Source organism: Eretmochelys imbricata, chromosome 1, assembly GCF_965152235.1.
Source record: "Eretmochelys imbricata isolate rEreImb1 chromosome 1, rEreImb1.hap1, whole genome shotgun sequence".
NCBI classification, from domain to species: domain Eukaryota; kingdom Metazoa; phylum Chordata; order Testudines; family Cheloniidae; genus Eretmochelys; species Eretmochelys imbricata.
Window position 1 is genome coordinate 344,894,245 of NC_135572.1, and position 27,722 is coordinate 344,921,966.

General features: G+C 46.5%; 1 protein-coding gene and 1 long non-coding RNA gene across 4 annotated transcripts in view; one reads left to right on the top strand and one right to left on the bottom strand.

Moving 5' to 3' along the window:
• The window catches only part of FRMD4A (FERM domain containing 4A), a 292,885-nt gene that overhangs the window by 202,111 nt on the left and 63,052 nt on the right, over positions 1-27,722 (top strand). For all 3 annotated transcript variants that reach the window (XM_077836359.1, XM_077836340.1, XM_077836350.1), the window contains exons 8-11: positions 9,707-9,790; positions 20,454-20,519; positions 20,701-20,758; positions 22,795-22,881. In XM_077836359.1, coding sequence (XP_077692485.1) covers positions 9,707-9,790; positions 20,454-20,519; positions 20,701-20,758; positions 22,795-22,881 — 295 coding nt within the window. The remainder of the gene's footprint in view (positions 1-9,706; positions 9,791-20,453; positions 20,520-20,700; positions 20,759-22,794; positions 22,882-27,722) is intronic.
• LOC144276375 (uncharacterized) lies at positions 1,756-27,630 on the bottom strand. The gene is made up of 4 exons (XR_013348232.1): positions 27,558-27,630; positions 7,425-7,569; positions 6,597-6,746; positions 1,756-1,817 (listed from the first exon to the last, which is right to left on the bottom strand). It is a non-coding gene; the product is annotated as an uncharacterized LOC144276375 (long non-coding RNA).

Below are 27,722 nucleotides of genomic sequence, written 5' to 3' on the forward strand. Positions count from 1 at the left end.
CTTGGGGGCAAGGGCTTGCTCAGTGGCTATTCAGTAGCAGAATATCATACACCAAAAGCTGCCATTCAGCGGAAGTCTGTCTGCTAGCACCAGGGCTATACAAAAGACAGCAGCCATGCTGCAGCGCCACCCCTCAGCGCATTCCCTTGGACTCTGGCTTCCCCGACTCTCCTTCTGAACTTTCCCCTGACTATAAATGTAGAACAGAAAAGGTTATCACCAAATGTGCCTATTTTCCGACATTAGAAACACACAAGGACGCTTGTGTGCCGTGCTGTGAGCTCTCCAGTGTAGCCATAGCGAAAACACAGTGCATCAGCAACCCTGGGATGGAAACCCCTGGTGTGGGAGAGACAGAAAAAAATAAGCCATATAAGGCCCAGTGTTTGCTATCATCAGTCCTCTCCAATTCTTTAGATTCCAAGCAGAGTTCTACAGTAATTATCAAGGGCTCTGGAGTCAACAGAAGCATGACTGGGTCATTTTCCTGACTATCTCTTCAGATGGAGTTTTTCTGGCTACTGCCGACTGGGTTTCAAGTATTTCCCAACAAGTTCACATGGCTTGAGAGGCAAAACGGCAGAGGATGTACTACTCAGCTGGGTTTTTAAAGACAAGTTAAAGCCCTTCGTATGTTAAGGGAAATGGACTTGTCACCTTTGTTTTGGAGGAGTTACCAAAGGATATGGTTGTTTAGACTGAAAAATTACATATTCAGGCTCAGATTTCTAAAGGAGCCTATGGGAATGAGGTGCTCAAATCCTATTGACTTTCAATAAGAGATGGACACTTAGCTCTTGATTCTGTACTTTTTGAATTCAGTGGCAAAATTCCTATTGACTTCAGGCCTTGAATTCTCTTAGACTCATCGGCACTGACTCCAGGGGTGCTCCGGGGCTGGAGCATCCATGGGGAAAAGATGGTGAGTGTTCAGCCCCCCATCAGAACCTCCCCTTCCAGCGCCTCCCACCCACCAGCAGGCCCCGCCAATCAGTGCCTTTCCCTCCCTCTCAGCACCTACCACCTGCCCTGGATCACCTGTTTTGCAGCATCAGGAGGCACTGGGGGGATGAGGGGGAGGAGTGAGCGCACAGCATACTCGGGGGAGGGGAGGGAACACGGTGGGGAAGGGGCCGAGTGGGGGTGGGAAGAAGCGACGTGGGGCCTTGTTGAAGGGGTGGAGTGGGGGCGGGGCCTGGGCAGAGCCAGGGGGAGCACCCCCCAACAGATTAGAAACTCGGCACCTATGCTTAGACTCCTTTGATACATCCAGTCCTAAATCTCACAGACTGCCTCCCTCCTGGCGCCTCTAGGTAAGACACTGGGAAATGCTGGGGTAGTTCCAGAAGACTGGAAGAAAGTTAATGCTGTGCCAATATTTTAAAAGGGTAAATGATGTGACCTGAGTAATTATAACCCTGACATTGATTCCAGGCAAAATACTGGTGCAGATGGTATTGGACTTGATTAATAAAGAATTAAAGGAAGGTAATATAATTAATGCCAATCAACATGAGTTTATGAAAAATAAATCTTGTCAAACTAGTCTGATATCTTTTTTCATGAGATTACAAATTTGGTTGATAAAGGAAAAGTGTTGAAGTAATAGACTTCTGTAGGGTGTTTGACTTGGTATGCATGACATTTTGATTAAAAAACTAGAATATTATGACAGTAACATGAGACATATTAAATGCATTAAAATATGGCTAAGCAGTCTCAAAATATAACTGTAAATGAGGAATCATCATCAGGCAGGTGTGTTTCCAGTGGTGTTCCACAGGGATCAGTTCTCAGCGCTACGCTATTTTGACAACCTGGAAGAAAACAAGAAATCATCACTGATAATATTTGCAGATGATCCAAAAATTGGGGGAGTGGTAAATAATGAAGAAGATAGGTCAATGATACAAGAGTGATGTGGCTCAGTTGGTAAGCTGGGTGCAGGCAAACAACATGCATTTTAATATGGCTAAATGTAAATGTATTCATCTGGGAATAAAGAACACAGGCCATATTTACAGGATGGGAGACTCTATCCTGGGAAAAAGTGACTCTGAAAAAGATATGAGGGCCGTGGTGGATAAACTCCCAGTCTGACATTGGGGCAAAAGGGCTAATGCAATCCTGGAACGTATAAACGGGGGAATCTCAAATAGGAGTGGAGATGTTATTTTACCTCTATATTTGGCACTAATGCAAAGTCTGCTGGAATAATGTATGGACTATAAGGTGGATAGAAAGCTGGCTAGGTTGTCGGGCTCAACGGGTAGTGATCCATGGCTCCATGTCTAGTTGGCAGCCGTATCAAGTGGAGTGCCCCAAGGGTTGGTCCTGGGGCCGGTTTTGTTCAATATCTTCATAAATGATCTGGAGGATGGTGTGGATTGCACCCTCAGCAAGTTTGCAGATGACACTAAACTGGGAGAAGAGGTAGATACACTGGAGGGTAGGGATAGGATACAGAGGGACCTAGACAAATTGGAGGATTGGGCCAAAAGAAATCTGATGAGGTTCAACAAGGACAAGTGCAGAGTCCTGCACTTAGGATGGAAGAATCCAATGCACCGCTACAGACTAGGGACCGAATGGCTCGGCAGCAGTTCTGCAGAAAAGGACCTAGGGGTTACAGTGGACGAGAAGCTGGATATGAGTCAACAGTGTGCCCTTGTTGCCAAGAAGGCCAATGGCATTTTGGAATGTATAAGTAGGGCCATTGCCAGCAGATCGAGGGACGTGATTGTTCCCCTCTATTCGACACTGGTGAGGCCTCATCTGGAGTACTGTGTCCAGTTTTGGGCCCCACACTACAAGAAGGATGTGGAAAAATTGGAAAGAGTCCAGCGGAGGGCAACAAAAATGATTAGGGGACTGGAACACATGAGTTATGAGGAGAGGCTGAGGGAACTGGGGATGTTTAGTCTACGGAAGAGAAGAATGAGGGGGGATTTGATAGCTGCTTTCAACTACCTGAAAGGGGGTTCCAAAGAGGATGGCTCTAGACTGTTCTCAGTGGTAGCAGATGACAGAACAAGGAGTAATGGTCTCAAGTTGCAGTGGGGGAGATTTAGGTTGGATATTAGGTAAAACTTTTTCACTAGGAGGGTGGTGAAACACTGGAATGCGTTACCTAGGGAGGTGGTGGAATCTCCTTCCTTAGAAGTTTTTAAGGTCAGGCTTGAGAAAGCCCTGGCTGGGATGATTTAATTTTGGATGGTCCTGCTTTGAGCAGGGGGTTGGACTAGATGACCTCCTGAGGTTCCTTCCAACCGTGATATTCTATGATTCTGATGGCCACAATTTACGAAGGATGTTGATAAACTGGAGAAGATTCAGAGAACACCCATGGAAATGATTAAAGGATTAGAAAACGTGTCTTACAGTGGTAGACTCAAGGAACTCAATCTATTTAATTTAACAAAGAGAAGATTAAGGAATGACTTGGTCACAGTCTGTAAATACCAACATAGGGAACAAATATTTGATAATGGGCTCTTCAATCTAGCGGAGAAAGGTGTAACATGATCCAATGACTGAAAGTTGAAACTAGACAAATTCAGGCTGGAATTAAAGGGTACACTGAGGATAATTGACCACTGGAACAGTTTACCAAGGGTCGTCATGGGTTTTCCATCATTGGACATTTTAAAATAAAAATGTGGATATTTTTCTAAAGGATCTGCTCTCTGAATTATTCTGGGGAAGTTCTATGGCCTGTCGTCCCTTCTGGACTTGGAATCTATGAAAGTTTTGAATACTTCATCTGAAACATATTGCACTGCTATGGAGCCCTTGCCCTGGCAGAGCAGAGCATATTGCTAGTGTTTGAACTTTCCCCCCCAATTTAATCCTCCCTGATTTCGGGGCCTGATCCAGCACCTGTTGAAGTCAGTGGGAAAGCTCATGTTGCCTTTGGTTTAATGGAGGGTTAGGATTTTAGATCTTAAACAACAATGCCAAGAAAGCTATCCACCCGTCACATAGAGTACTTGTCCCCCAGCTTGATTTAAAATAAATAAATAAATAAATAAACCACTCTTTTTAAATAGCCCCCCAAACAGTCCATCTTTGTTAGTCCTTTTGAGTCAGGAATCACGATGCATTGGGAGAAAGCTACACGAGTATCCCCTCACAAAATGTTGAATAGTGACAACAGCCAGGGAAGGAAGGCAGAGGGCTAATTTGCAACTAAATGACATTTTAAAATAATATACATGTTGGTGCCTGTTGTAATCTCGAAAACAATTATATGCTTAGTTTTAATCCCGTGTAATAAAACAGCATTTATGCAATTAGGGTTTAAGAATTACAGGAGCCAACATGCAGCCATTCATATTGCACCATAACAATAGTGATCATAAAACCTTGCTCCTGCAACGGCACCTTTTCTGCCAGGGTCTCAGAGCACATTCCTCCCCTTTTATTCAATGGAGATAATTATTAGACTGATAAGAATAGGGAGAGTTAGCCTACAGTTTCTTCTGTAATTGATGGTTGATATTACACGTAGCAGAAAGTTTCTGAATTTGCTGAGAGCAGATGGCACAAGTAACCTAGCTTAAAATTACTTGCAGGAATAGCAGTATGTAACATGTTTCATTTGCTGAGCAACTTGTAAACGTCTAATTTTTGCAAAGCCACCCTGAGGTAGATAGATACTGTTATTTTAATGTACCAGTGGGGAGGTTGAGGGGTTAATTGACTTGCCTAAGGAGGGAGTCAGTATCGGAACCAAGATTAGAGCTGCGGAGTTCCGGGCTCCAAGCCTGTGCTTAGATCAGTCAGCCATACCATATTCTCTTTCTCTTACCCCCTCCCCTTTAAAATGGCTTAACTGACCTATAGATGGATTTTTTTATAATGTATGTTCATATTGTTATTCAGTCTTTTCCTTAATATAGTATAATTATCATTAATCATCATAACTAGCAAAAAGAAAAGGAGTACTTGTGGCACCTTAGAGACTAACCAATTTATTTGAGCATAAGCTTTCGTGAGCTACAGCTCACTTCATCGGATGCTCAAATAAATTGGTTAGTCTCTAAGGTGGCACAAGTACTCCTTTTCTTTTTGCAAATACAAACTAACACGGCTGTTACTCTGAAACCTGTCATCATAACTAGGTGACTAAATTGCTTGAGAGACTTGGTAATTATATATAAGGCAGCCTTTCACCTATAAATCACCAGTTCAAATCCACCCAAAGTCAGGTATTGGTCGTGATGGCTGTTTGGGATTCTCAGTTTATTTCTCGTGAGACCAGGGTCCTCACAGTAAAAAGCAGTAGCATGGCAGACTCAGCAGAAACCTAGAGATTGAATGGGCCATGGAATCTAAACTGCTGTCTCAGCCCGGGAGGTGATCCTCTGAGCTATACTTGGCAGGGTGGTATGAGCTTGAACTATCTCCGCTGGTGATGGACCCATTCTGTGGAACAGGAACACTCTGCCACCCAAAGTAACATTTACATTTAAAACATTTAAAGGCTGGATATTAGGAAAACCTTTTTCACTAGGAGGGTGGTGAGGCACTGGAATGGGTTACCTAGGGAGGCAGTGGAATCTCCATCCTTAGAGGTTTTTAAGGTCAGGCTTGACAAAGCCCTGGCTGGGATGATTTAACTGGGAATTGGTCCTGCTTCGAGCAGGGGGTTGGACTAGATGACCTCCTGAGGTCCCTTCCAACCCTGATATTCTATGATTCTGTGATTCACACTGTGTTGATGCTGTCCATGAAGGCCACCCCATCCAATCCCACTATTAATGACTTTTACTTTTCCTCTGATCCTTAGAAGACTTTTTGCCATGGTTCAATTATATCCCTCACCAAGGGAAGCATCAGAGTTCACAGGATTAGTTCATCCTTTCACAGGCTGTCAATACCAGTTCTGGGATTTCTCCAGCCGCTCAAGGGCAGTTCATCATCATTAGACTTGTCATCTGTTTGACAACTTTCTGGTTTGGGGCTTGGAACAGCCCATTTTGGAAATCACTTCCCTTTGTTTCCCAGATGTGTTTTGGAAACTTCTCAGACTTCCCTTTGTTCTTGGCAGATGAGACGGGTTGGATCACAGAAACCCCCTTGGGACTGCCACCTGATGTGCTGAGCCTACATCTAAGTCCGTTTTCCCTGGCAGCTTGGGACTTCACTGTCCTGCCTGGTTGTGCCAGACACACTAGCCTGCTACAAACACAGACCCAGGTCTGAACCACATCCCCCAAAAGCTGCAGGCTTAATTGAAAACAGCTTAAGAAGTGTTCCTGTCTTTAACACTCAGATACCCAGTTCCTAATGGGATCCAAACCCCAAATAAATCCGTTTTACTCTGTCTAAAGCTTATACAGGGTAAACTCATAAATTGTTCGCCCTCTATAACACTGATAGAGAGATATGCACAGCTGTTTGCTCCCCCCAGGTATTAATACTTGCTCTGGGTTAATTAATAAGTAAAAAGTGATTTTATTAAATATAAAAAGTAGGATTTAAGTGGTTCCAAGTAATAACAGACAGAACAAAGTAAATTACCAAGCAAAATAAAATAAAACACACAAGTCTAAGCCTAATACAGTAAGAAACTGAATGCAGGTAAATCTCACCCTCAGAGATGTTCCAATAAGCTTCTTTTACAGACTAGACTTCCTCCTAGTCTGGGTCCAGCGATTACTCAGTTACCCTGTAGTTGCTGTCCTTTGTTCCAGTTTCTTTCAGGCATCTCTTTGGGGTGGAGAGGCTATCTCTTGAGCCAGCTGAAGACAAAATAGAGGGGTTTCCAGGGGTTTATATAGTCTCTCTCTTGTGGGTGGAAACCCCTCTCTCCCCCTGTGTAGAATCACAGCTACAAGATGGCGTTTTGGAGTCACATGGGCAAGTCACATGTCCATGCATGTCTCAGTTCTCTACAGGCCAACACCGTTGCCCACCTGTTAGCCTGAACGTTCCCAGGAAAGCTCAGATGTGGATTGGCATCTCCCAAGGTCAGTTGTTAGCTAAGTACTCCCAATTACTTGAATAACCCCTTCACACCATGTTGGCCAAATCTGCCTTAGGTGCTTCCTACAGCAAACACTTTAAATACAAGCATAGAGCCAACGCTCATAACTTCAGATATAAAAATGATACATGCATACGAATAGGATGAATACATTCAGTCGAACATAACCTTTGCAAAGATATGTTACATGGCATATCTAGCATAAAATATATTTCAGTTATGTCATATTTACACTCATAAGCATATTTCTATAAAGCATTATGGGGTGCAACGTCACAGTAGAATTCAGACAAATTTCTTATATGGAACCTGCCTGAGCAGAGGTACAATGTGGGTGCTGGCTGCTTCTTGGAGAATTGACTTTTTCAAGCCTTTCGCAATGTTAAAAAAGTTGGCAAGGGTCGCGTGCACAGTTGCTGTAGAGGAGACTGACCTGTCTGAGCAAGTACAATGAATTATGTACATGGTAAGGTGGTATTATCTGGGTTGACTCTTCTGTCCGCCACAGAGCATAGAGGTCAGATCAGCGGATAATGCTGAATAGAGCAACATCTCAAACTTGTGCAGATATGTGTGTCCTGCAGAAGTAAAACACCAGAATGATTTTTGAACATTTGTTCTTAAGAAGGATTGACAACTGAATGATGGGGTAGAAGACAATGGTAGCCCGTAAAAGGTCTGCATTTGCCAAAAGTCATCTGACATTGGTATCTGAGATTAACATGAGTTAAAACATGACCACAAACTATAGTCTGGACATATCCATCTAGGTTCTTAAGCAGTGTCTATCATTGTGGTATGTGAGTGGAGAAATGCTGTGGCAAAATGCTTGCATCCGATGAAGTGAGCTGTAACTCACAAAAGCTTATGCTCAATTTGAGTTTGTTAGTCTCTAAGGTGCCACAAGCCCTCCTTTTCTTTTTGCGGATACAGATTAACACAGCTGCTACTCTGAAACATGTCTAAAGTGGTGTCAGTTGCATCACAATCTCTTCTTTCACCAGAGATAGTTCATTAGCAAATCACTTCACCTGTGATGGTCACCAGGCTCCAGAGTGAAGTTTCTTACCTGTTCTGAATGGCTTCTAAATACCACCATCATTTTTCCTTACTAACTAATCACAAATTATTACTATATATTAACTTAGCACCTTTCTTCTAGCCAATTCTGATCTCATTTACACTGGTTTTACACCAGTGTAACTCTATTGACTTAAATAGACTCTAGACTTACACCAGCGTGACGAAGGGTAAGATCCCTAGTTATTACTCAAGGGGAGTTGCTTGCTATCTTACCATCAATTAGTGTCCTAGTGTTTGTTCTTTTTTCCCCCTTCTGTGTCATCGATGTGAGCCCAGCCCATCTTCATAGGGACTGAAAGTCCTCAACAAAATGGCTATGATTTAGCCTGTGTGAAATGAGCTTCAGTGAAATGTGGTTTCAGTCCATATCTCAATGGGGAAGCATCCACATAACTCAGCAATGAGGCCGAAGACTGAATGGGCCACAGGGTGTGAATGACATTGGCTGTGCTATTGTTGCCTACTCTGTACCTGTTTTGCAGGGGGGTAGAGGGTTTCGGTCTCCAAGGCTGTCGGCCCGACACCTTTCAACAGCACGCCAATTAACTTCAAAGAAAAGTGTTTGTGTCTGTGCATTAGAGGCTTCTATGAGTATCAAGAACCCACAACAGAAGGAGGAGCAACTTTAAATAATCATACAGAAAATGATATTTGGGGAGGAGAGGGTATGGCAAACTCGCATGTTATTGAGGAAGGAAAAATTGCTTTTAAGAGGGAAGTCGGTGAGTGTTTTAACTCTGGCGTTTCACATCACGCAGACTGTCTTATATTGCTCCTGTTACCATTGTATCTGAGTGGCTTTTACATATAAAAATAGAAATCAAAATAACAAGTGTTTGCGCTCTCGCTCTCTGTTTTTCCTTCCCAGCCTGTAGGAGAAGCGGAAGCAGCCTGATTGGTTTATAGAGTATTTTTAACATGCTTATTTATTTGGGGGGAGGGATTGCTGTGATTCTATAAAAGTAAGTTCCACAGCTGAGCTCCAGTTCTTGCAATCCCTTCATCACCCGTGCTCACCCGCTTCCCCCTATTGGTCTGCAGTTTCATTGTTTCCGTGGGACACAGCCACCAGAGGAGGTCGTGGAGGGGGAGCCACTCTCTCAGGTGGCTGGGTCCAATCCCAGGGAGGGTTTTGAATAATAGGACATAGGCCGCAAATGGGCCCCTGCTCAGTGAGGAACCAGTGCAAAGAGTGGATCACCGTGGTGATGTGCTAACAAGCAACCTGTGTTGCTATGACAACAAAATGCGACATTTTGCACCAGACGGGAATTGTTTTAACAAAGGTGCCTTGTGCAGCCATTTCTCTCCCCTGCTCCTTTTTCCATATGCATTTACCCACAGGGCTGCTCAGTGAAATTGTACCATTGGGGGGTATTTATATTTTGAGGCGATTATATGAGATGAACAAATGTAGCCAGCTGGGACAGCTCTGCTCCGAGTGTGGTACTGGAGGAAAAAATTACTACGCTGCCTTTAAAAGAAAGAAAGGGAAGAAAGGAGAGCCCAGTGCATTTCGTTAAGGAGGAACAGATGCAGAGCCATAGCAGCCAGCCAGCTGGGTTGGGTCATATCAGATATTGTGGTGGTTTCTTGTAGTCTGATCCCCCTTTTCAACTCTCTCTCTTTCAGCAATGAAATTGTAAAGACCGACTTGAAGAAGCTTCCAGCCCTTCCAACGCAAGCCCTGAAGGAGCACCCTTCCCTTGCTTACTGGTAACCTATCTATCCATGTAATTGTCTCACCCATTGTGAGTCAGCCCCAGCTAGCTACCAGCGAACAGATCTGCAATCCAGGACCTCCTGAGCTCTAGTCCTGGCTCTGCCATTAACTTACAGTGTGATCTTGGGCAAGTCACTTTAACCGCTCTGTGCCTCAGTTTCCGCATCTGTCAGATAGGTACAATACTACTCCCCAGCCTGAAGGGAGAGATTTGAGACCCAAATGCTGCTTGCTTTACTCATGCAAGTCATGCAGTGCCTTACCACTGAAGTCAGTAGGCCTCATTCTCCACATGTACCTTATGCAGCTATTTGCACCTGTGCAACGTGGCTGTAGAGTGCTCCCAGTTTGGTACGGTAGCATCTTATACCCACCTTACGCTCTTTTTGCACAGGTGTAAATGGCTACACAGGGTGCAAAGCAGTGGAGAGTGGGGCCCTGGGGGACTGCTGGTGTGGGGAAGGTGAGCAGGATTGAACCCAGAAGCAAGAAGGAATCGTTGGGCCTGATTCTGCAAATCCTGTTTTCATGGACTAACCAACTCCAAAGGGTCTGATTCTCCTCCTGTATAGGCAGGGGCTGTCCATTTGTGGAAGGCTGCATTCAGATCCAGCGCTCGGAACATATTAAGCACTATGTAGGTGCTAAGTGCTGCATTACGTTTTCCTCCTCCTGTTATTGCATTGAAAACAAAATCTGTTGGCGTGTCCGAGTAGACACAGCACCCCATCTACCACTCGCCCCACCACCACCAAAGCTTCTTTGTCTGCCTCTCCCAGCCTTTTCAGCAGTGCAGATAGGGATTAGTTTGAGGAAAGGCCGTTTGAGCATGGGGCGATGGATTGATTTACTTTTCTATTTGTGATTCTTTCATGTTTGTCCTTAAAGAATCGGGCTCCCCAAGCCTGGCGGTGGGAGGATAGTTCTCTTATCTGCTACTCCTTTAGTTTCTGCAGCCTGGTCATTTGATGATGGCAGGGAATTCGGATTTCGTTTTCTGATCTATGATCCCCGGGAAATCCTATCCATTTCTCTTAGCGGGGCTACATCACCGGAATTAGCTGCAACTGGTGCACAGCTGAACAAGAGCTAATCTGCAAAGCTGCTAAGCACTTTCTGAGCTCTTCGGAAGAGGTTGGAAGAGTCCCAGGCTGTAATTCAGAAACATAGGTTGGGGCACTGGCAGATTGCCAGTACTTCTGTGTCTGACCCAGCACACTGAACCTTTTTGAAAACCTGAAACATGTAGCCGAAGATGCCCACCACCCACTGCTTCTTTCACGGGCTGGCTGAGCTCATGTGTGAAGCGTGGGGGAGGGAACAGCTGAGGAGCCTACTGTTTCCTTTGGCCAAGAGTTTGGTCTCCTCTTCAGGGTGAGACCTGACCTACCCTCCAATACACCCACACATTCTGACTCCTGGTCGGGTCTCTTTCCTTTCCCAGAGGAAACTGGACAGCTTATTCACCACTCCAGAGTCCATTGCCCATCCTCGCCAAGCCTGATCATCATCGTCCCTCAATCCACCAGCTCAGAGCCCTGGGTCCCAGCTTTCCCCAGTCCATTGGATTTTGGTCCATCTATGGATTTTGCTTTTTCCCCTGTACACACACAGCCAGTCACTGAGCTCTCTTCTCCCCCTCCCCCCCCCCGCACCCCGATCTTGCCAAACTCCTGGCTCAGTGCAAGAGCAGAGACTTTAACAACAAAGGCCTGGTAACCTATTTCCTCCTATGCACACTCCCTTGGTCTGGAATTTAGATTGAGTCATGCTGGTCAAGCCAGATAATCTGTTTAAAATAGTATGATTTACAGCAATTAGCAAAAGACAAATCCTTCCTCATAGTCAAATGTAAGTTAATGGGAGTCCTCGCACAAGTAAGTTAAAGTCATAGGAATAAGGGATACAGGAACAGGCTCCAGGTTAAAGGGCTGTAGGAACAGGTTCCAGATTTAAAAAGTTCATTTTTTTTGATAGGGTAATAAACCAAGTGATTTTAGCCATTAGAATCCCTTGTGATCCTGGTTTCACTTCACTGACCAAGTTCTTACATAACTTTATCACATGTACTGTTCATTATTTTTAATGACAGTTTTTTGTCCTCCAAATGTTCACCCACCTACTGTAACCTCTGACGGGAAATCAGGCCCACAGTCACTTCTCTGAAATATTGGTCAAACGGCAGATGATCTAAACGGAAAGAATATTTAACTCCAATTTACTTTTCGACATTTCTGCTGTGCCCCTGCTTTTGGTTTCTGACTGAGATTTTACGGAGAAAGCAGATTTCACACTTCTCTTTGCCATTTGCAATCAGTTTCATGCTTGGGTTCTCCTGCGTTAGCACAGGGCTATGCTGTGTGCGTTTCCAGCATTACAAGGCAATGTTGAAAGTGCTCTTTCAATTGCTTTTGTTGACTTATTTTTCATGTCCTAAAAACGAACTAAAATGATTATAAAGTTATAACCGCATTGGTAAGACTCAAAAGAGCTATGTTGGTTGTATGTGTATATTCACCCACTGCAGATTTTTATATGACCACTTCTAGCTTCACCCGTATATAATAATGCAGCTACATGTGAACTCAGTATGAACAGAAACTAAAAGTTTGGCACCTTTACATAGCTGCCACTACTTTAGTAGTTGTGCCCATGTATATTCTTCCTCTGGGCCAAACCTTGAGAAGTGCCGATCACCTTGGGTATGTTTGCACTGTATTTCGGAGGTGTGATTCCCAGCACAGGTAGACAGAATTGCACTAAGTCAGCTTGAGCTAGCGCACTGCAAATAGCAGTGTGGGTGTTGTGGCATTGGCTGGGGCTAACCCCCCGAGCTCAGACCCAGGGAGTCAAGTGGGCTTGGGTGGGTAGCCCGAGCCATCAGCTGTGCCTCAACATCCATGTTGCTATTTTTAGCTGAGCTAAGGTGAATTTGTCTGCCAGCACTGGGTGTCACACTCTCAGCTGTCGTGGCAGCAAACCCCCTACAGCTCTCACTGAATTTAAATTGGAATAGGTATAGAGACACAAGTGTGACAAGTGCTGGACATTTAAGTGTAGGTAGGACTGAATTAAGTTAGTCTGGGATCTAAGGCATAATCTACACAGACTTTCATGGCACTGTCCCCATGCTGTTGCCCTGCCCCCACACCATGGCCCCACCCCTCCTTGTGGTGGCAGCAGACTTCAGAGTAAAGATGAATGGGGCAATTCACATCTCTTGGAGCTGTTGTTTCAGGCTCTCTGCAGACTCAGGCAGGCATCAGTTGTGGGTTACATTTGCAAGCTTTTCTTTGCATTCATGAGGGCTAGCGCGATGATTTTTTAAAATGAATGTGGAGATTCTGGTCTCACCATGCAACCACAGAAGCTGGAGCCCTAAACATGGGTTTATAGTTCCTCCACCTTAATCCATCCCTGAATGTAGGTATTCAGCAGGATATAGAGTTGAAATCTATAAAGCACTGATAGCAATGGAAGAACTATGGGCCAGATTTTCAGTGAGGCACCAGAAAGATGCGATCAGCTATTAAGAACAGCTCAGCATGATGGGAGCTGAATACTTTTGAAAGTCTGGCCCTGATTTTGGGAGCTTAGCACTTGGAAATCTGGCCCCGAGCTCTTTTGGAATTCTGGCCCGATGCTTGCTTACAAGTTGCCTACTTTCTATTTCTATAAGCTGCGAGGGCCAAGGGAATTCTTGATCTTCATGCTTATAAGATCTTTCCTGCAGGATATCATTCACATAAATGGTTCTTCTGTAGCATTCCTAGGAGATGTTTAGTAGCTGACAAGCAGACTTCAGCTTCATGTTATTTCATCAATACCAAAGCATTAGTCACTTTGTTAAGTGGCTGCTGTCACTGTCATGTGCTATGTCTGAGCTTATATGTCACTGACATGGCGACAATCTGGAGTCAGTGCTGTAACCGTGATACCAGCAGGTGTTCCCAGCCAATGCCCCAGCACTTGCCTAGCTGTCAGTAACAGTTAGCTAAAAGATGAGCAGCTGAAAGGATAGATGAGAATTTGTGTTAACCCTGCTAAGGCTTGTCCTGTTGAGTGAATGACTTTGTTTGTTTTCACTGGCACATGAGGTGACCCCCTTGTAGCAAAACTGGAGACAGAAATTAGCCCCTGTGTCTGATTATATCTTGCATGTGGCAGTGGTAATGAAAAAGAAGATGCAAAAAATACATTATGTGAAAGAGGAGTCTGTAAGGCAGTATACTTTCATGGCATCAGTGTAATCCAGGTTTTATTATCTGGTGCAAAAGAGAGAGAACTGAAGGAAGGAGGAATAATACTCTTATATATCACATTTCTTCTGTAGATTGCCAAGCATTTTACTGCTGGGGAAACTGAGGCACGGGGAGATGACGTGATTTGGCAGAGTTCAACCAGCAGGCTGAGTCAGAGCCAGGAATAGAATGCAGGCCTTCTGACTCCTACTCTAGTGCCTCAGCCAGGGACCATACTGCCTTTTGAGGAGGCTCTCTAAAGACAGGACTTTGCTTTTCAGGAAAATGTGCCATTGATTAGCTTCCATGCCCAGAGGGAAATGATGTAAGAAACATTCCGTTATTTTATGTATTTTAATAATTTGTAACAAAAGCAAACAAAACTCAGAGGCATTGCACAGGGCAATACACAGATAGGAGGATATGTCCAGCCGTGGGAGTGAAGTGAATGAAGTTAACATCAGGGATGGATTTGAACTACAAAGAACAAAAACCAAAGCAAAGCAGCACGCAGCAGGCTGGTTCTGCTCTCATGCGACACACTGGGGTAACTCCATTGATTTCTGTGTAGTCACTCCTGATCTATCTGAAGCAGAGGCAAATCAGGCCCCTAAGTAATACCGGGCTTACAAGGACATTTCAAAGGACTATAAGTCCTCTTTGTTCTTCTTTATCAGCGGGAATGATGTAGCCTGGAGACCGTCCAGCATTTGTGTAGTCATGTAACTCAATGATTGTTCCAGACGTTAATCTTGTCTGTGACTATTACATGGTAAGGGCCAGATTCTGCCTTCAGATGACACACATGATTTCAGTGGGAGCCACCTGCACGAATGCAAGGCCAGAATTTGGCTCTTAGGCTATTAAAGCTAAGGCTATCACTTTCTGTATGTGACATTTACTCTCTGACATTTGTCAGGAGAGCGAACGCACTCCTTTCCCTGCCCAAACAGCAGCACCCTTTGCAGGCGACCTCACTGCAGTGCACGTTGGGTATGTCTACAGTGCAATAAAAAAACCCGCAGCACCAAGTCTCAGGGCCCAGGTCTGCTGACTTGGGCTAGCAGGGGCTGGGGCTGCGGGGCTAAAAGTAGCATTGTAGAGGTTTGGGATGGGGAAGGAGCCCGGGCTCTGAGACCCACCCCCCTCGTGCCCATTGCTGACTGATGTTTACAGGCTTTTTTTATTTACCTGTTATTTCGGCAGGATTAGAGGGGGAATCACACCTAAGGCTACATCGACACAGCGCCCCTTACAACAGCACAGCTGTGCCACTGCAGACACACCATTGTCAGGTGCGCTCTGTGGCTGCTCTTCATCGCCGGGAGAGAGCTTTCCCAGCCCCAAAATAAGACCACCCCCAACGCGGGATGGTAGCTTCATCAACCGGAGCGCGGCTCCTGCCGACAAAGTCCAGACTGGCGCTTTTCATCACTAAAACGTTTGCTGTTCAGGAGGGTGTTTTTTCACACTTCTGAGCGACAAATTTAGCGACAAAAGTGCCTATGTAGACATAGCCTGAGGGAATAAATGAGGAAAGTAAGTCACTTGCACACAAACCAATGGCAGGGATGTTAAAGAGCAGCGGACTTGAAAAATCTTGTCCTTAGAAATGATCCTACCCCTTTTCCCCCATTGTCTGCTTGTTTGTCTTTGTTTTTCCGCCTTCCCTTTGTGTTATTTTTTTAAATGTTCTGTGACGGCAAAGTGCCAGTAACATGCTCCCATATTACATCAGCCATCCGGATTACTGGTTCGGGAGCCTGCCTAAGGATTCTGGGCTTGCTGGCTGGGGGAGCCCTCCTTGGGTGACCAAATTAGGGATGATTTATATGAAAACAGGGTCTTCACCTCCTTCGTTCAAGCTTCTGATTCCCCACCTGTTTAAGGTGTCACAGTGATCTGTCCTCTGCATGGCAGCTAATTGAATCATAGAATCATAGAATATCAGGGTTGGAAGGGACCTCAGAAGGTCATCTAGTCCAACCCCCTGCTCAAAGCAGGATCGATCCCCAATTAAATCATCCCAGCCAGGGCTTTGTCAAGCCTGACCTTAAAAACTTCTAAGGAAGGAGATTCCACCACCTCCCTAGGTAACGCATTCCAGTGTTTCACCACCCTCCTAGTGAAAAAGTTTTACCTAATATCCAACCCAGATCTCCCCCACTGCAACTTGAGACCATTACTCCTTGTTCTGTCATCTGCTACCACTGAGAACAGTCTAGAGCCATTCTCTTTGGAACCCCCTTTCAGGTAGTTGAAAGCAGCTATGAAATCCCCCCTTATTCTCCTCTTCCATAGACTAAACATCCTCAGTTCCCTCAGCCTCTCCTCATAACTCATGTGTTCCAGTCCCCTAATCATTTTTGTTGCCCTCCGCTGGACTCTTTCCAATTTTTCCACATCCTTCTTGTAGTGTGGGGCCCAAAACTGGACACAGTACTCCAGATGAGGCCTCACCAATCTCGAATAGAAGGGAACAATCACGTCCCTCGATCTGCTGGCAATGCCCCTACTTATACATTCCAAAATGTCATTGGCCTTCTTGGTAACAAGGGCACACTGTTAACTCATATCCAGCTTCTCGTCCACTGTAACCCCTAGGTCCTTTTCTGCAGAACTGCTGCCAAGCCATTCGGTCCCTAGTCTGTAGCGGTGCATGGGATTCTTCTGTCCTAAGTGCAGGACTCTGCACTTGTCCTTGTTGAACCTCATCAGATTTCTTTTGGCCCAATCCTCCAATTTGTCTAGGTCCCTCTGTATCCTATCCCTACCCTCCAGCGTATCTACCTCTCCTCCCCGTTTAGTGTCATCTGCAAACTTTCTGAGGGTGCAATCCACACCATCCTCCCGATCATTTATGAAGATATTGAACAAAACCGGCCCCAGGACCAACCCTTGGGCACTCCACTTGATACTGGCTGCCAACTAGACATGGAGCCATGGATCACTAGCCGTTGAGCCCGACGATCTAGCCAGCTTTCTATCCACCTTACAGTCCATTCATCCAGCCCATACTTCTTTAACTTGCTGGCAAGAATACTGTGGGAAACCGTGTCAAAAGCTTTGCTAAAGTCAAGGAACAACACGTCCACTGCTTTCCCCTCATCCACAGAGCCAGTTATCTTGTCATAGAAGGCAATTAGATTAGTCAGGCATGACTTGCCATTGGTGAATCCATGCTGACTGTTCCTGATCACTTTCCTCTCCTCTAAATGCTTCAGAATTGATTCCTTGAGGACCTGCTCCATGATTTTTCCAGGGACTGAGGTGAGGCTGACTGGCCTATAGTTCCCAGGATCCTCCTTCTTCTCTTTTTTAAAGATGTGCACTACACTAGCCTTTTCCCAGTCGTCCGGGACCTCCCCCGATCGCCATGAGTTTTCAAAGATAATGGCCAGTGGCTCTGCAATCACATCCGCCAACTCATTTAGCGCTCTCGGATGCAGCGCATCCGGCCCCATGGACTTGTGCACGTCCAGCTTTTCTAAATAGTCCCGAACCACTTCTTTCTTCACAGAGGGCTGGTCACCTCCTCCCCATGCTGTGCTGCCCAGTGCAGTAGTCTGGGAGCTGACCTTGTTCGTGAAGACAGAGGCAAAAAAAGCATTGAGTACATTAGCTTTTTCCACATCCTCTGTCACTAGGTTGCCTCCCTCATTCAGTAAGGGGCCCACACTTCCCTTGACTTTCTTCTTGTTGCTAACATACCTGAAGAAACCCTTCTTGTTACTCTTAACATCTCTTGCTAGCTGCAATTCTAGGTGTGATTTGGCCTTCCTGATTTCACTCCTGCATGCCCGAGCAATATTTTTATACTCATCCTTGGTCATTTGTCCAATCTTCTACTTCCTGTAAGCTTCTTTTTTGTATTTAAGATCAGCAAGGATTTCGCTATTAAACCAAGCCAGTCGCCTGCCATATTTACTATTCTTTCTACACATCGGGATGGTTTGTCCCTGTAACCTCAATAAGGATTCTTTAAAATACAGCCAGCTCTCCTGGACTCCTTTCCCCCTCATGTTATTCTCCCAGGGGATCTTGCCCATCAGCTCCCTGAGGGAGTCAAAGTCTGCTTTTCTGAAGTCCAGGGTCCGTATTCTGCTGCTCTCCTTTCTTCCCTGTGTCAGGATCCTGAACTTGACCATCTCATGGTCACTGCCGTTGTGATGTCACAGACAGGGGGTTATGATTTCAGCTGAGCTCTGCACTGCAGGGGTAGGTGAGCGCCTTTGCAACAAAGATCCTGTCTCCACGCGCATGGTTCTGGCGCAATAATAAACACAAGGGGAAAGAAATACAGAGAGGAGAAGACACTGTTATGCAAGCAGAACTGTTGCTAAGTGAAATGTTTTGCAAAGATTTCCACAAAGCCTCCAGGGCCGGGGTCTCTAAGCACTTGGGGTGAGTTCGTCACCCACCCCACTTCACCCCAACCTGGCCGTTTACACCACGTAAAAGGACAGGAGAAGCATAAAGGGGCCTCAAAAGATTCAGTTCCTGCTGGGGGGAGGATTCCCTCAGGGCAGGCACTGTGGGGTTGCCACCTATCCAGGTTTTACCCAGACAGTCTGGTTTTTGGCTTCTGTGTCCAGGTGCCGTTTAGGGTTGCTAGGTGCCAGGTTTTTGACCGGAAAGTCTAGTCAAAAAGGGGACCCGGCAACCCTAAATGGGAACTGAACCAAAAGTCCAGTTACTGCAGGGAAGGGGGAGGCACTGCCATTGGGTCATTAACCTAAGCCAGCCCCTGCTCAGCTGAGGCTGCCTCCAACTTGCAGCGAGCAATGTGGGAGAGGGAGGGAGAGAAGCGAGCAATAGGAACAGCGAAGGCAGTCAGGGGTGGGGCCTGGAGCCAGGCCTTGGGGGAAGAGGCGGGTCCTTGGGGGCAGGGCCATGGGGGGTCCGGTTACCAGCAATTAGAAAGGTGGCAACCCTACTCACTGGTGCACAGCCATAGGGCTGCATCCTGATAACTCTATTGCAAACTCTGAATAGGGGTGTGTGCTGGGGACAGGGCCGCAGCATGCAGCTCTGCAGAATTTCCAGACAGTGCTGTGGCTTGCAGGGAGGCTGCCATAACTTAAGACAGGCCTCCAAGGCTGGCTGAGTTATGCCAGAGGCTTATGTAGCCCCTAAAGCAGCCCAGGACTGGGAGGGCACAAAGTTGGCTGAAAGACACGTTAGCCTCTTCCTGGGCTATGAGTTCTGTGCTGTGCGTCTGAGGGTATGTCTACATTGCAATTGAAACCCCACCTCTGGCCCGTGCCAGCTGACTCTGGCTTGCAGGGCTGTTTAATTGTGGTATAGCCATTCAGGCTCAGGTGGAGCGTGGGCTCTGGGACCCTGCAAGGTGGATCTGCAGCCCACAGCTGTGGGTGTCTAACTGCAGTGTAGACATACCAAAAGCACAGCAGAGAATCTTCCCCTCAGTGAAAAGGCACAAAGGCCAGGAGGTTCCAATTTACACCTGAGGACCTGATTCTCCTCTCAGACCGGTTTACACTGGTGTAATTCAAGTGACTTCTTTGACATTATTCCTGATTTACACTGATGCAGGTGAGAGAATCAGGCTGGCCCACTGGAGCTACACCAATATAAAACCAGTTTGAGAGGGTAATCGGGCTGGGCTGTTCTGTTACATGGGTGTAAATCAGGAGTGACTTTTCATTGAAATCAAAGGAGACCCATGTCACTGAGATCCAAATGTGGTCTATAATTTGCCCTTGAGAGTGCCGCTCATACTCATACTAAAGCTCACATCACCCTGGTTCTATGACCTTCTGTGATCCATATCCGCTTCACTAGTGGGGGACAATACAGGCAGTTAAGGATGGAATTACAAGTCTGGCTTACTCTGTAGCTCTGTGGATGCTAAGAGATTGGCCCTGAGTAATAACAAGCCTCAAGCCTGCTCTCTGTAGTGAAGCTGACTCCCATACATGGTTTTGTCCTCTGTACGGTAGCAATGAGGACTGAGGTGTGCTCCTGAAGGCTCGGGACCCAGCCTGCTGTGTCAGTAGCTCAGCTGGCCAAGAGGCTCCTTCAGGCCTGCAAGGGGAACACAGGGCCACAGTTTGTCTCGAGACAAAACTTGCATTCTTGTAAACAAAACAAAACCCAACGAGGAGGAGACTGAGGCACAGAGAAGAAAGTCTGTGGGAGTCGATCCCATTTCCCTTAACAAAACTAGCACCATCCAGAAACTTTTCTCTTTGCAATCCCATCTTGTATTCTACATTGGCTTCCTTTTCTCTGGGGCTGAATACAGTCCCATTCTGGGTAGTCTCTGTTACACACCCTCTTAGTTTCCCAGGCTGGTAGCCATAGGTAACAGAAATGCCTGTTCCCCTTTTGAAATCTTTTCTGTTTATTGAGCTGAGATAAAAATAACAAGATTCTATGTCTCCCTTTGCAGCGAGGACAGAGTCATCGAGCATTACAAGAAACTGAGTGGTCAGACAAGAGGCCAAGCAATTGTAAAGTAAGTTGGAAGGACAATGCTGGGGAGCGACCTTTGTTTGCTAGGAGATAGTCTACACTGGGCTGTAAATTCTGCACATAACTATGTCTCCTGTCTAGTAACTTCTTTTTTTTAAGCAGATGCTTTTTCGGGAGAACCCCACTCCTCAGTCTTGTTATTCTTCTTATGTTTCATTCTGCAGTTACATGAGCATTGTAGAATCCCTCCCAACGTATGGAGTCCATTATTATGCAGTAAAGGTATGTGCCACCGACAAAGGGCATTTACTGAATTAAACTGATGATGGTGACAAAAATTCTGGCCTCTGTTTACACTGCACTTTCCTGAAAGTACTGTTTCACTTCCTTTGTTAAGATAAACTTTGTTTCAACTATTCAGTGACTGTTTGGTAAATACAGTTCAGTAGAGGAAAATCCTGTTCTTCAAGATAAAATTCCAGCATCCCCTCCACTAAGGCTGGAGCAATTGACTCCAGCTTGCAGTCTTCTGACTGGATTTCATGCTGGGATTCTCCCTCATTAAATCCCTCTTCCAGGCTCACCCCATTTGTTTAGCAATCCGCCACCAAGGTGGACTCATGATCTCGCCTCTACCACTTCCAGGCCTGCCCAGCAGTGGAGGTTTTTAACAAGTGATATCAATAAACATAAAAAAGGAAACTACGTTTGCTGTCCCCAGAGCATTTCCCCCTGTTCAGCACCCACGGAGTTTTGAAGGCTCGCATCATTATCTGTACTGACCTACCTGGTTTTAGGTACAAGGACATTACTTTCTTGTACATCTACAAAGTCTCTTGCACACTTATGATACAATAGATACAGTTTGACAATAAATACCCTAAATATGATCTCCCTGGCCCGTCCACCTTCCCACACCCTGTATTCAGAGAAGGGCAGCCACAAGTCAGATAGTAGGACTCTGTTGGCTACATCTTGCTGACCTGAAATGGTTTGCCCATCCCTTGTCACAGGGCAGGGTCTCCTGCACACCCAGCTTCCATTGACTTCAGTGGGTGGAAGTTGCAGGGAATGATTTGGGTTTTGGTGCCCAAACCTGCAAATGCTTGCTGCTATGCACAGTGCGTACTACTGAGGGTTGTTCCAGTGAACTCCTCTCGATTGGTGAGTGTGTGTCAGTTGTCAGCTAGCAACTATTACACTGGGTGGCCTGTGAATCAGACCTAGGGTACGGCTACACTGCAGTTAGGAGGCGTGATTCCCTTGTTGCTGCTTAGCATAGTCATTTTCCACCTTGCCGCATAATTTGGTTTTTGTTTTTGCTATCTTTTCCCCCTGCCCTTCTTCAGCATCTTGGCAAATTGGAATCGTTTCACTGAGGGTTGCAGTTCACTAAATCTAAACAGAGCTTGTATCAAATATCACTCATTACTCCATAAAATAGTTTTCTGGCACACTCAGATGGAAAGCATTTGAGTCCAAGTCTGTCAGACCTTATCGCTTGGTAGCCATCGGATCCCATTAGCGCTGCATTTTATCGACTGATGTCAGGGTTCCCACACATAATCCAAGTCAGCTGGGCTATTGGGTTTCACCCCCTCCAATCTCCAAGGCCAGACAGAGCAGTGTTCAGACTGAGACATTTGCAGGAAGGGGGGCAGCAGAGAGGATGAATCATTGCAAGAGGGACCCAAGGAGATCCTTCCATGGGGATGTTTTTTTAGTAATTAGATGTGATTTGGTGCATTCCATAAGCTATTATATGCCCAAGATAAAAGTGCCAGGGATCTTCTCCATGTTCATGGGCTTTTTGTGACCCACGGATCCTCTGGCATGGTACGGGATGATCCCTTTCACACACAGAGGAATCCTTCCCTTGAATATTGGGCCAGGGAGCAGGGGCACCTGAACAGAGGGGACCGGGGGCCACAGCCCCCCCACCTTTTACCAGCTGTAAGGGCAAGCAACGGGAGAGAGGGAGCAGAGAGGAGCGAGCAGGGGTGGGGTCTTGAAGGGAAGAGGTGAGTGGGGACGGGGTCTTGGGGGGGAAGAGGTGGCATGGGGTTGGAGCCTTGGGGGAAGAGGCAGCGTTGGGGCGGAGGCTTAGGGGAAGGGGCAGTACAAGGGTGGGGACCTGGGGAGAAGGGACGACATGGAGGTGGGGCCTGTGAGGAAGGGGCGGTGCGGGGGTGGGGCCAGGGTTTGGGCCCCAGTGCCCCCCACACACACACTTTGAGGTAGCTTCCGCAGCTCCTGCCAGGGAGTGTCCGGACCATCCCCCTCCCATACAATGTCATTCCCTCTATTTTATCTCCTAGGACAAGCAGGGAATTCCTTGGTGGTTAGGACTTAGCTACAAGGGCATTTTTCAGTACGACTACCATGACAAAGTGAAACCAAGAAAGGTAAGTGTCTTCTTTCCCAGGCTGCTAAGAGATGTGCTCACCTCTCATGTTACGGATTGAGGGGCAGCATAAAAGGTGCTGAACACTGGCACTGAATCATATCACTGATGTATAAGGATGGTGGGGGAGGATATAAGGAGTTTCTCCCAACACTGCCTGAGCGTCTACAGAAAGTTGACATGCAGAACTCGCCCCTACTTTATTGAAGTGCTATAGTGCTGGGAAAAATTGAGCACTGTTAAATACTGCAGCTTAAGATATTGTATTCATCTGGGCTTGGCCCAGTTCCTCCAAAAGCATCGTAAGTGGGAACGTATGGCCTGATCCTGCAAGATGCTGAGCACCTTCAACCCCATTGGCTTCAGTTGGAGTTGAGGATGCTCAGTAGTTCACAGGAGTCATCCCTAAGGCCTGATCTGGTGGCGCTTTGGCTCAGGCCATAAATGATCAGAGAAGTAAAGAGAGCTGGAGACATATAAATAAGGGTGGGAGTGGAAGGGGTTGGTAGAGTTTTGGATTTTCTTTCTCCCCCTCAGGACAAAAAGCATCATGTTTCAGGGAGCAAAATGGCAAATTTAAGGGAGCCAGATTAACTTTGATGAGTGGATATTTTAATGGTTAAGGGCCCGTATCAATCAAACAATGGTAAAAATGCTTCGTCACACACCTGAAGAAAGGGAAGGAAAGCATTCCCACTTGCGCTGTAACTTGTTAGGGAACTCTGCTGTGAAAAACCCCGCAAGTCAAGGCATTACCTGCAGGCAGCTTTATTCTAAAGCACAAGCTTGGCCTACATTTTCAAAAGTGACGAGCCAAGCTGGGCACCTCCTCTTTGAGTGCCCAACTTGAGACACCTTAGAGGGGACTGGTTTGGAGGGAAGAGGTGCTCAACGCTTTCTGAAAATCAGGCCCCACTGAGGTGTCTCAAATTGGACACCCAAAGCTGGGGGCACCCAAAATGACTAGTCACATTGATAATTTAGGCAAAGAAATTTTAATAAAATCAGCTTAAACATCCTGGAACTTCTTCGGAAGGAATGTTTGGGTCACCTGAGCTCATTCTCCGATATAGACTCCCATTTTCTGGTGTTATGCCCCCAGCCTTTATTCCTTAGCAGTGCAACCTAATGCAGAAAGGAACACCTTTCAGCACTGCTCTGCAGATTGGCCCGCAACATCAGCTAACAATATTCCTCCGACCTGGGAACCAGTGAGCTATCAGAAAGGGGCAGATTCTAGCCTGGCTTCCAGGGGGCAATGCACAGCTGAGCTCCCAGAACACTGAATAGCACATTAGCAGATGTAAATGCTTCCACTAAATTAAGAGCTCTGCATTTCTTACTGCGTTGTTTCTGTGCCAGATAGCTATTTCTCAGTCCCCATTTGTCCATGCACTCTGCTTCAGCAGAATCAACCTTCCTCCTCTTCGTGCAAATTAGTTTGTAGATGATGATCACAAGTAGTTCTTTAGTTATGATAAACTGAAATGTTATCCACGGTGAGAAAACAGAACTCATGCTGCGGAGATCAGAATATATATTAGTTAACCAAGCCCTTGTCTCAGTTGGGGGGGTTTTACACAGGGAGTGACCACGCCACCAAAGATGCACCTATGAACTCCTAGTGCAGATGCATTGCACTGGGGTAAATCGTTACGTGCAGAGTAAGCCACATTCATGCAAGTGATGGTTTACAGTGCGTCTACATTAGGGGGTTTGCACTCACACAGCTACATCGGTGCCAAACCCCCAATAGAGACATGTCCTTAGAATCTGCTTCCAAAGGTCAAGGTCAGCCGCAGAAACTGCTCCTCCAGGGCACCTCCCTGCCACAGCCTGCTTCCTATGATAGGACTGAAGCAAAAGCAAGGATGATAGAGAGGGAGAATCAACCTGAGGAATCCAAGAGAAAGGAGACTACACCCTGGCACCTTGAGGCAACAGTGCTGTTCTCTTTGGTTTCAGAGTAGCAGCCATGTTAGTCTGTATTCGCAAAAAGAAAAGGAGGACTTGTGGCACTAGTTTGTTAATTTGTTAGTCTCTAAGGTGCCACAAGTACTTCTTTTCTTTTTGTTCTCTTTGGGAGAGTCAGGCCTTCGTTCTCTCATGTTTTGTCTTCCCTTCTCTCCCTGCTGCGGCTCTGAGTGGTCTTGTCTGCCGCTCAGCCCCAAAGTAGGCTAGTGCTGGCTACAGCCACGGCCCTCACCCTTCTTGCCTCCTGTCCTCTCGTCCCTACGGCAGCAAGCTGGGTCGCATGTACCTCCCAGCCTTTCCTCGGAGCAGTGGCAGTAAGCAAGGAAAACTGGCTGAGAGTTTGGAGTTCGCATTGCTTTTGCTGAGATTGTTGTTTTTACTTTGGCAAATGGGCAGTTTTGTGTGTTGTGTGAAAGCCATGATGACCATGACAGTAATACCGCCTGACTTAGAAACACGAGGGAGAAGTTCTGTGGCTTAGTGGGAGGGATCACAAATCTTGGGGTCTGGAATGGGCAAGCTAGATGATTCCTCGGTGGAGTCTGTCAGACATAACCCAGAGTTCGGGTGACCAGAGAGGCAAGCGTGAAAAATCGATATGGGGGTGCAGGGTAATAGGCACCTATATAAGACAAAGCCCCAAATGTCGAGACTGTCCCTATAAAATCGGGACATCTGGTCACCCTCCTCAGTGCTGTTGAGGTGCAAAGTGCTTGCAAACCCCATCCACTGGGGGGAATGCAGACAGCTAGTGTTGCCCCTAATATGAGCAGCGTGGCAGGAGGAAGGCATGAGTTAGGTGGGCCAAGGATGCACTGTGGATCCCCAAATGCTATTTAAAGCTCTCTTTCCTTGGCACAGTAAAAAGCCCAAGCCAGAAAACCTCTCTGGTTAGAGCGATCCCTGTTGATTCAATGAGGCACAACTTTTGTTCTGCCTAGTTAGGTTTTTCACATTGCACCCACCACCATGGCACCTGGGAGTCTCTTGTGGTATCTGATTCACCTCTCCATGCGAGCAGAAGTTGTCTCAAGCTTTCCAAGTGCAGGAGGAGTGGGGGAAACACTTTGTAGGACTTTTTGCAGAGAAGCTGTAAATGTAAAGCAAAGTATGTAGGGAGGAAAGGCTGCAGCTTTATGGCTTTTTTGATCTTTCTCATTCAGTTTCTCTGTGATGCCAAGACCAAGAACAAATTGAAAAATTGCAATGGGGAAAAAAAATCTCTCTGGAAAATGCACAGGCAGCAAATTGTGGCGAGGAACCAGCTGAAACCAAGAAATGTGTATTAAATGCATATAGAAACCTCGCTCGTCGTATAAGAGAGACTGTAATGGTTTCCTATTATGTCACCTGCGAGAGTTTTCCATGCTTATTGTGTGCGCAAGTGGAACTGTAATCCACACTCGCTAGCCGATCTCACGTGAGTCCATTAGCATTCAGTCAAAACCAGCTTTCTAGTGAATGGCTGGGGTACATCGGCGAGATGTCTGTGGAATCCTAACTAGGTTTGTCAGCAGGTCTGATGATGTCAGAGAGGCAAATTCATGCAGAAGATGATATCATTTGCACAATTTTAAATCTGGAGTAAGTCCATTGACATCACTGGGGTTGCAACAGAGCTCAGTCTCTGGCCCAGAGAATCAAATGGATTAGGGTGCGGGGTGGGGACGGGTGCAGGGATGTTAAATAGGAATGCAGCTCTTAGTGCACTATGGAACTGTTTATGACTATATGGCTGTGCTTTTAAACACGTCCTGTTTATGCTTTGAATCACTGGAAATGCCAAAGTGCAGTTACACTAGCATTCACTCTGAATCTTCTTCTTCCTCCCACCCCACTCTGTTTTTCTGACTGACATTTGGAGTAAGTAGTTGGCTTGGAGGGTTGGCAATGGGCAGTGCTTCATTTGTAATGAAATAAGTGCTGGGGCTCAAGCCATGTTTTTACTTTCATAACTGACGTGGCAACCCCAGAGGTGCTGGGGCTCTGAACTGCCAAGCCCAGAGGTGCCGGGGCTCTGAACTGCCAAGCCCAGAGGTGCCGGGGCTCAGCCTTGGCAAGCCCTGGCACAAATTAAGCACCAGCAATGTCCAGGAGCTCCAGAACAAGTATGGGTGAGCGATGGGGTGAGGGCCTCAGGGGGGTGGGGCCTCAGGGGAAGAGGTGGTGCTGGGGCAGCATCTTTGGGGAAGGGGCGGTGCAAGGGAGGGGCCTTGGGGAGAAGGGGCAGTGCAAGGCCGGGGCCTCGGGGGGGAATGTACGGCATGAGGGTGGGGGTTCAGAGAGAAGGGGTGGGGTGGGGCCTTGGGGGTGGCATGGCATGGGGATGGGGCCACAATTCGGCTGCCTGTGGTCCCCCCGCTTTTAGGGCACTGCCACCACTCCTGGCAATGCTCCAGTTCCCATGCTCTTCCCAATTACATGCTCAAATGCAGATCTGGTCTGCAAGGACTGAAAATCGTTACCTGATGACTGTTGAGTGATCTGCATGAAGTGAATGTCATGATCTCAGACAGTTCCTGATTGACATGTGTTTACATCACAACCGCCCAAACTGCTATTATCCCTAATTGGTACCCTTGTTTGCATTTCCAGCAGAGAGGGCAAGGGCACAATAGACATGGTAATTTCACGCCCTTGTCACACCTTAAGGTTGTTCTTCCAGCTCTGGACAAGCTTCCACTTCCAAAACCAATGCTGTACCTGTTCCATGTGTAAACAGAAGACTTCAGTCTCTAGCGTTGCATGCACCCCGTCCCTGCTGGTTCATTTCCTGTCACCCATTTTAGGTCCTTTGGCTCCTCCCTCTTCTGAGGGGGCGGGTCTTTCATTGCTTTGATGGGCCTCGCCCACCATCTCAGGATTTAA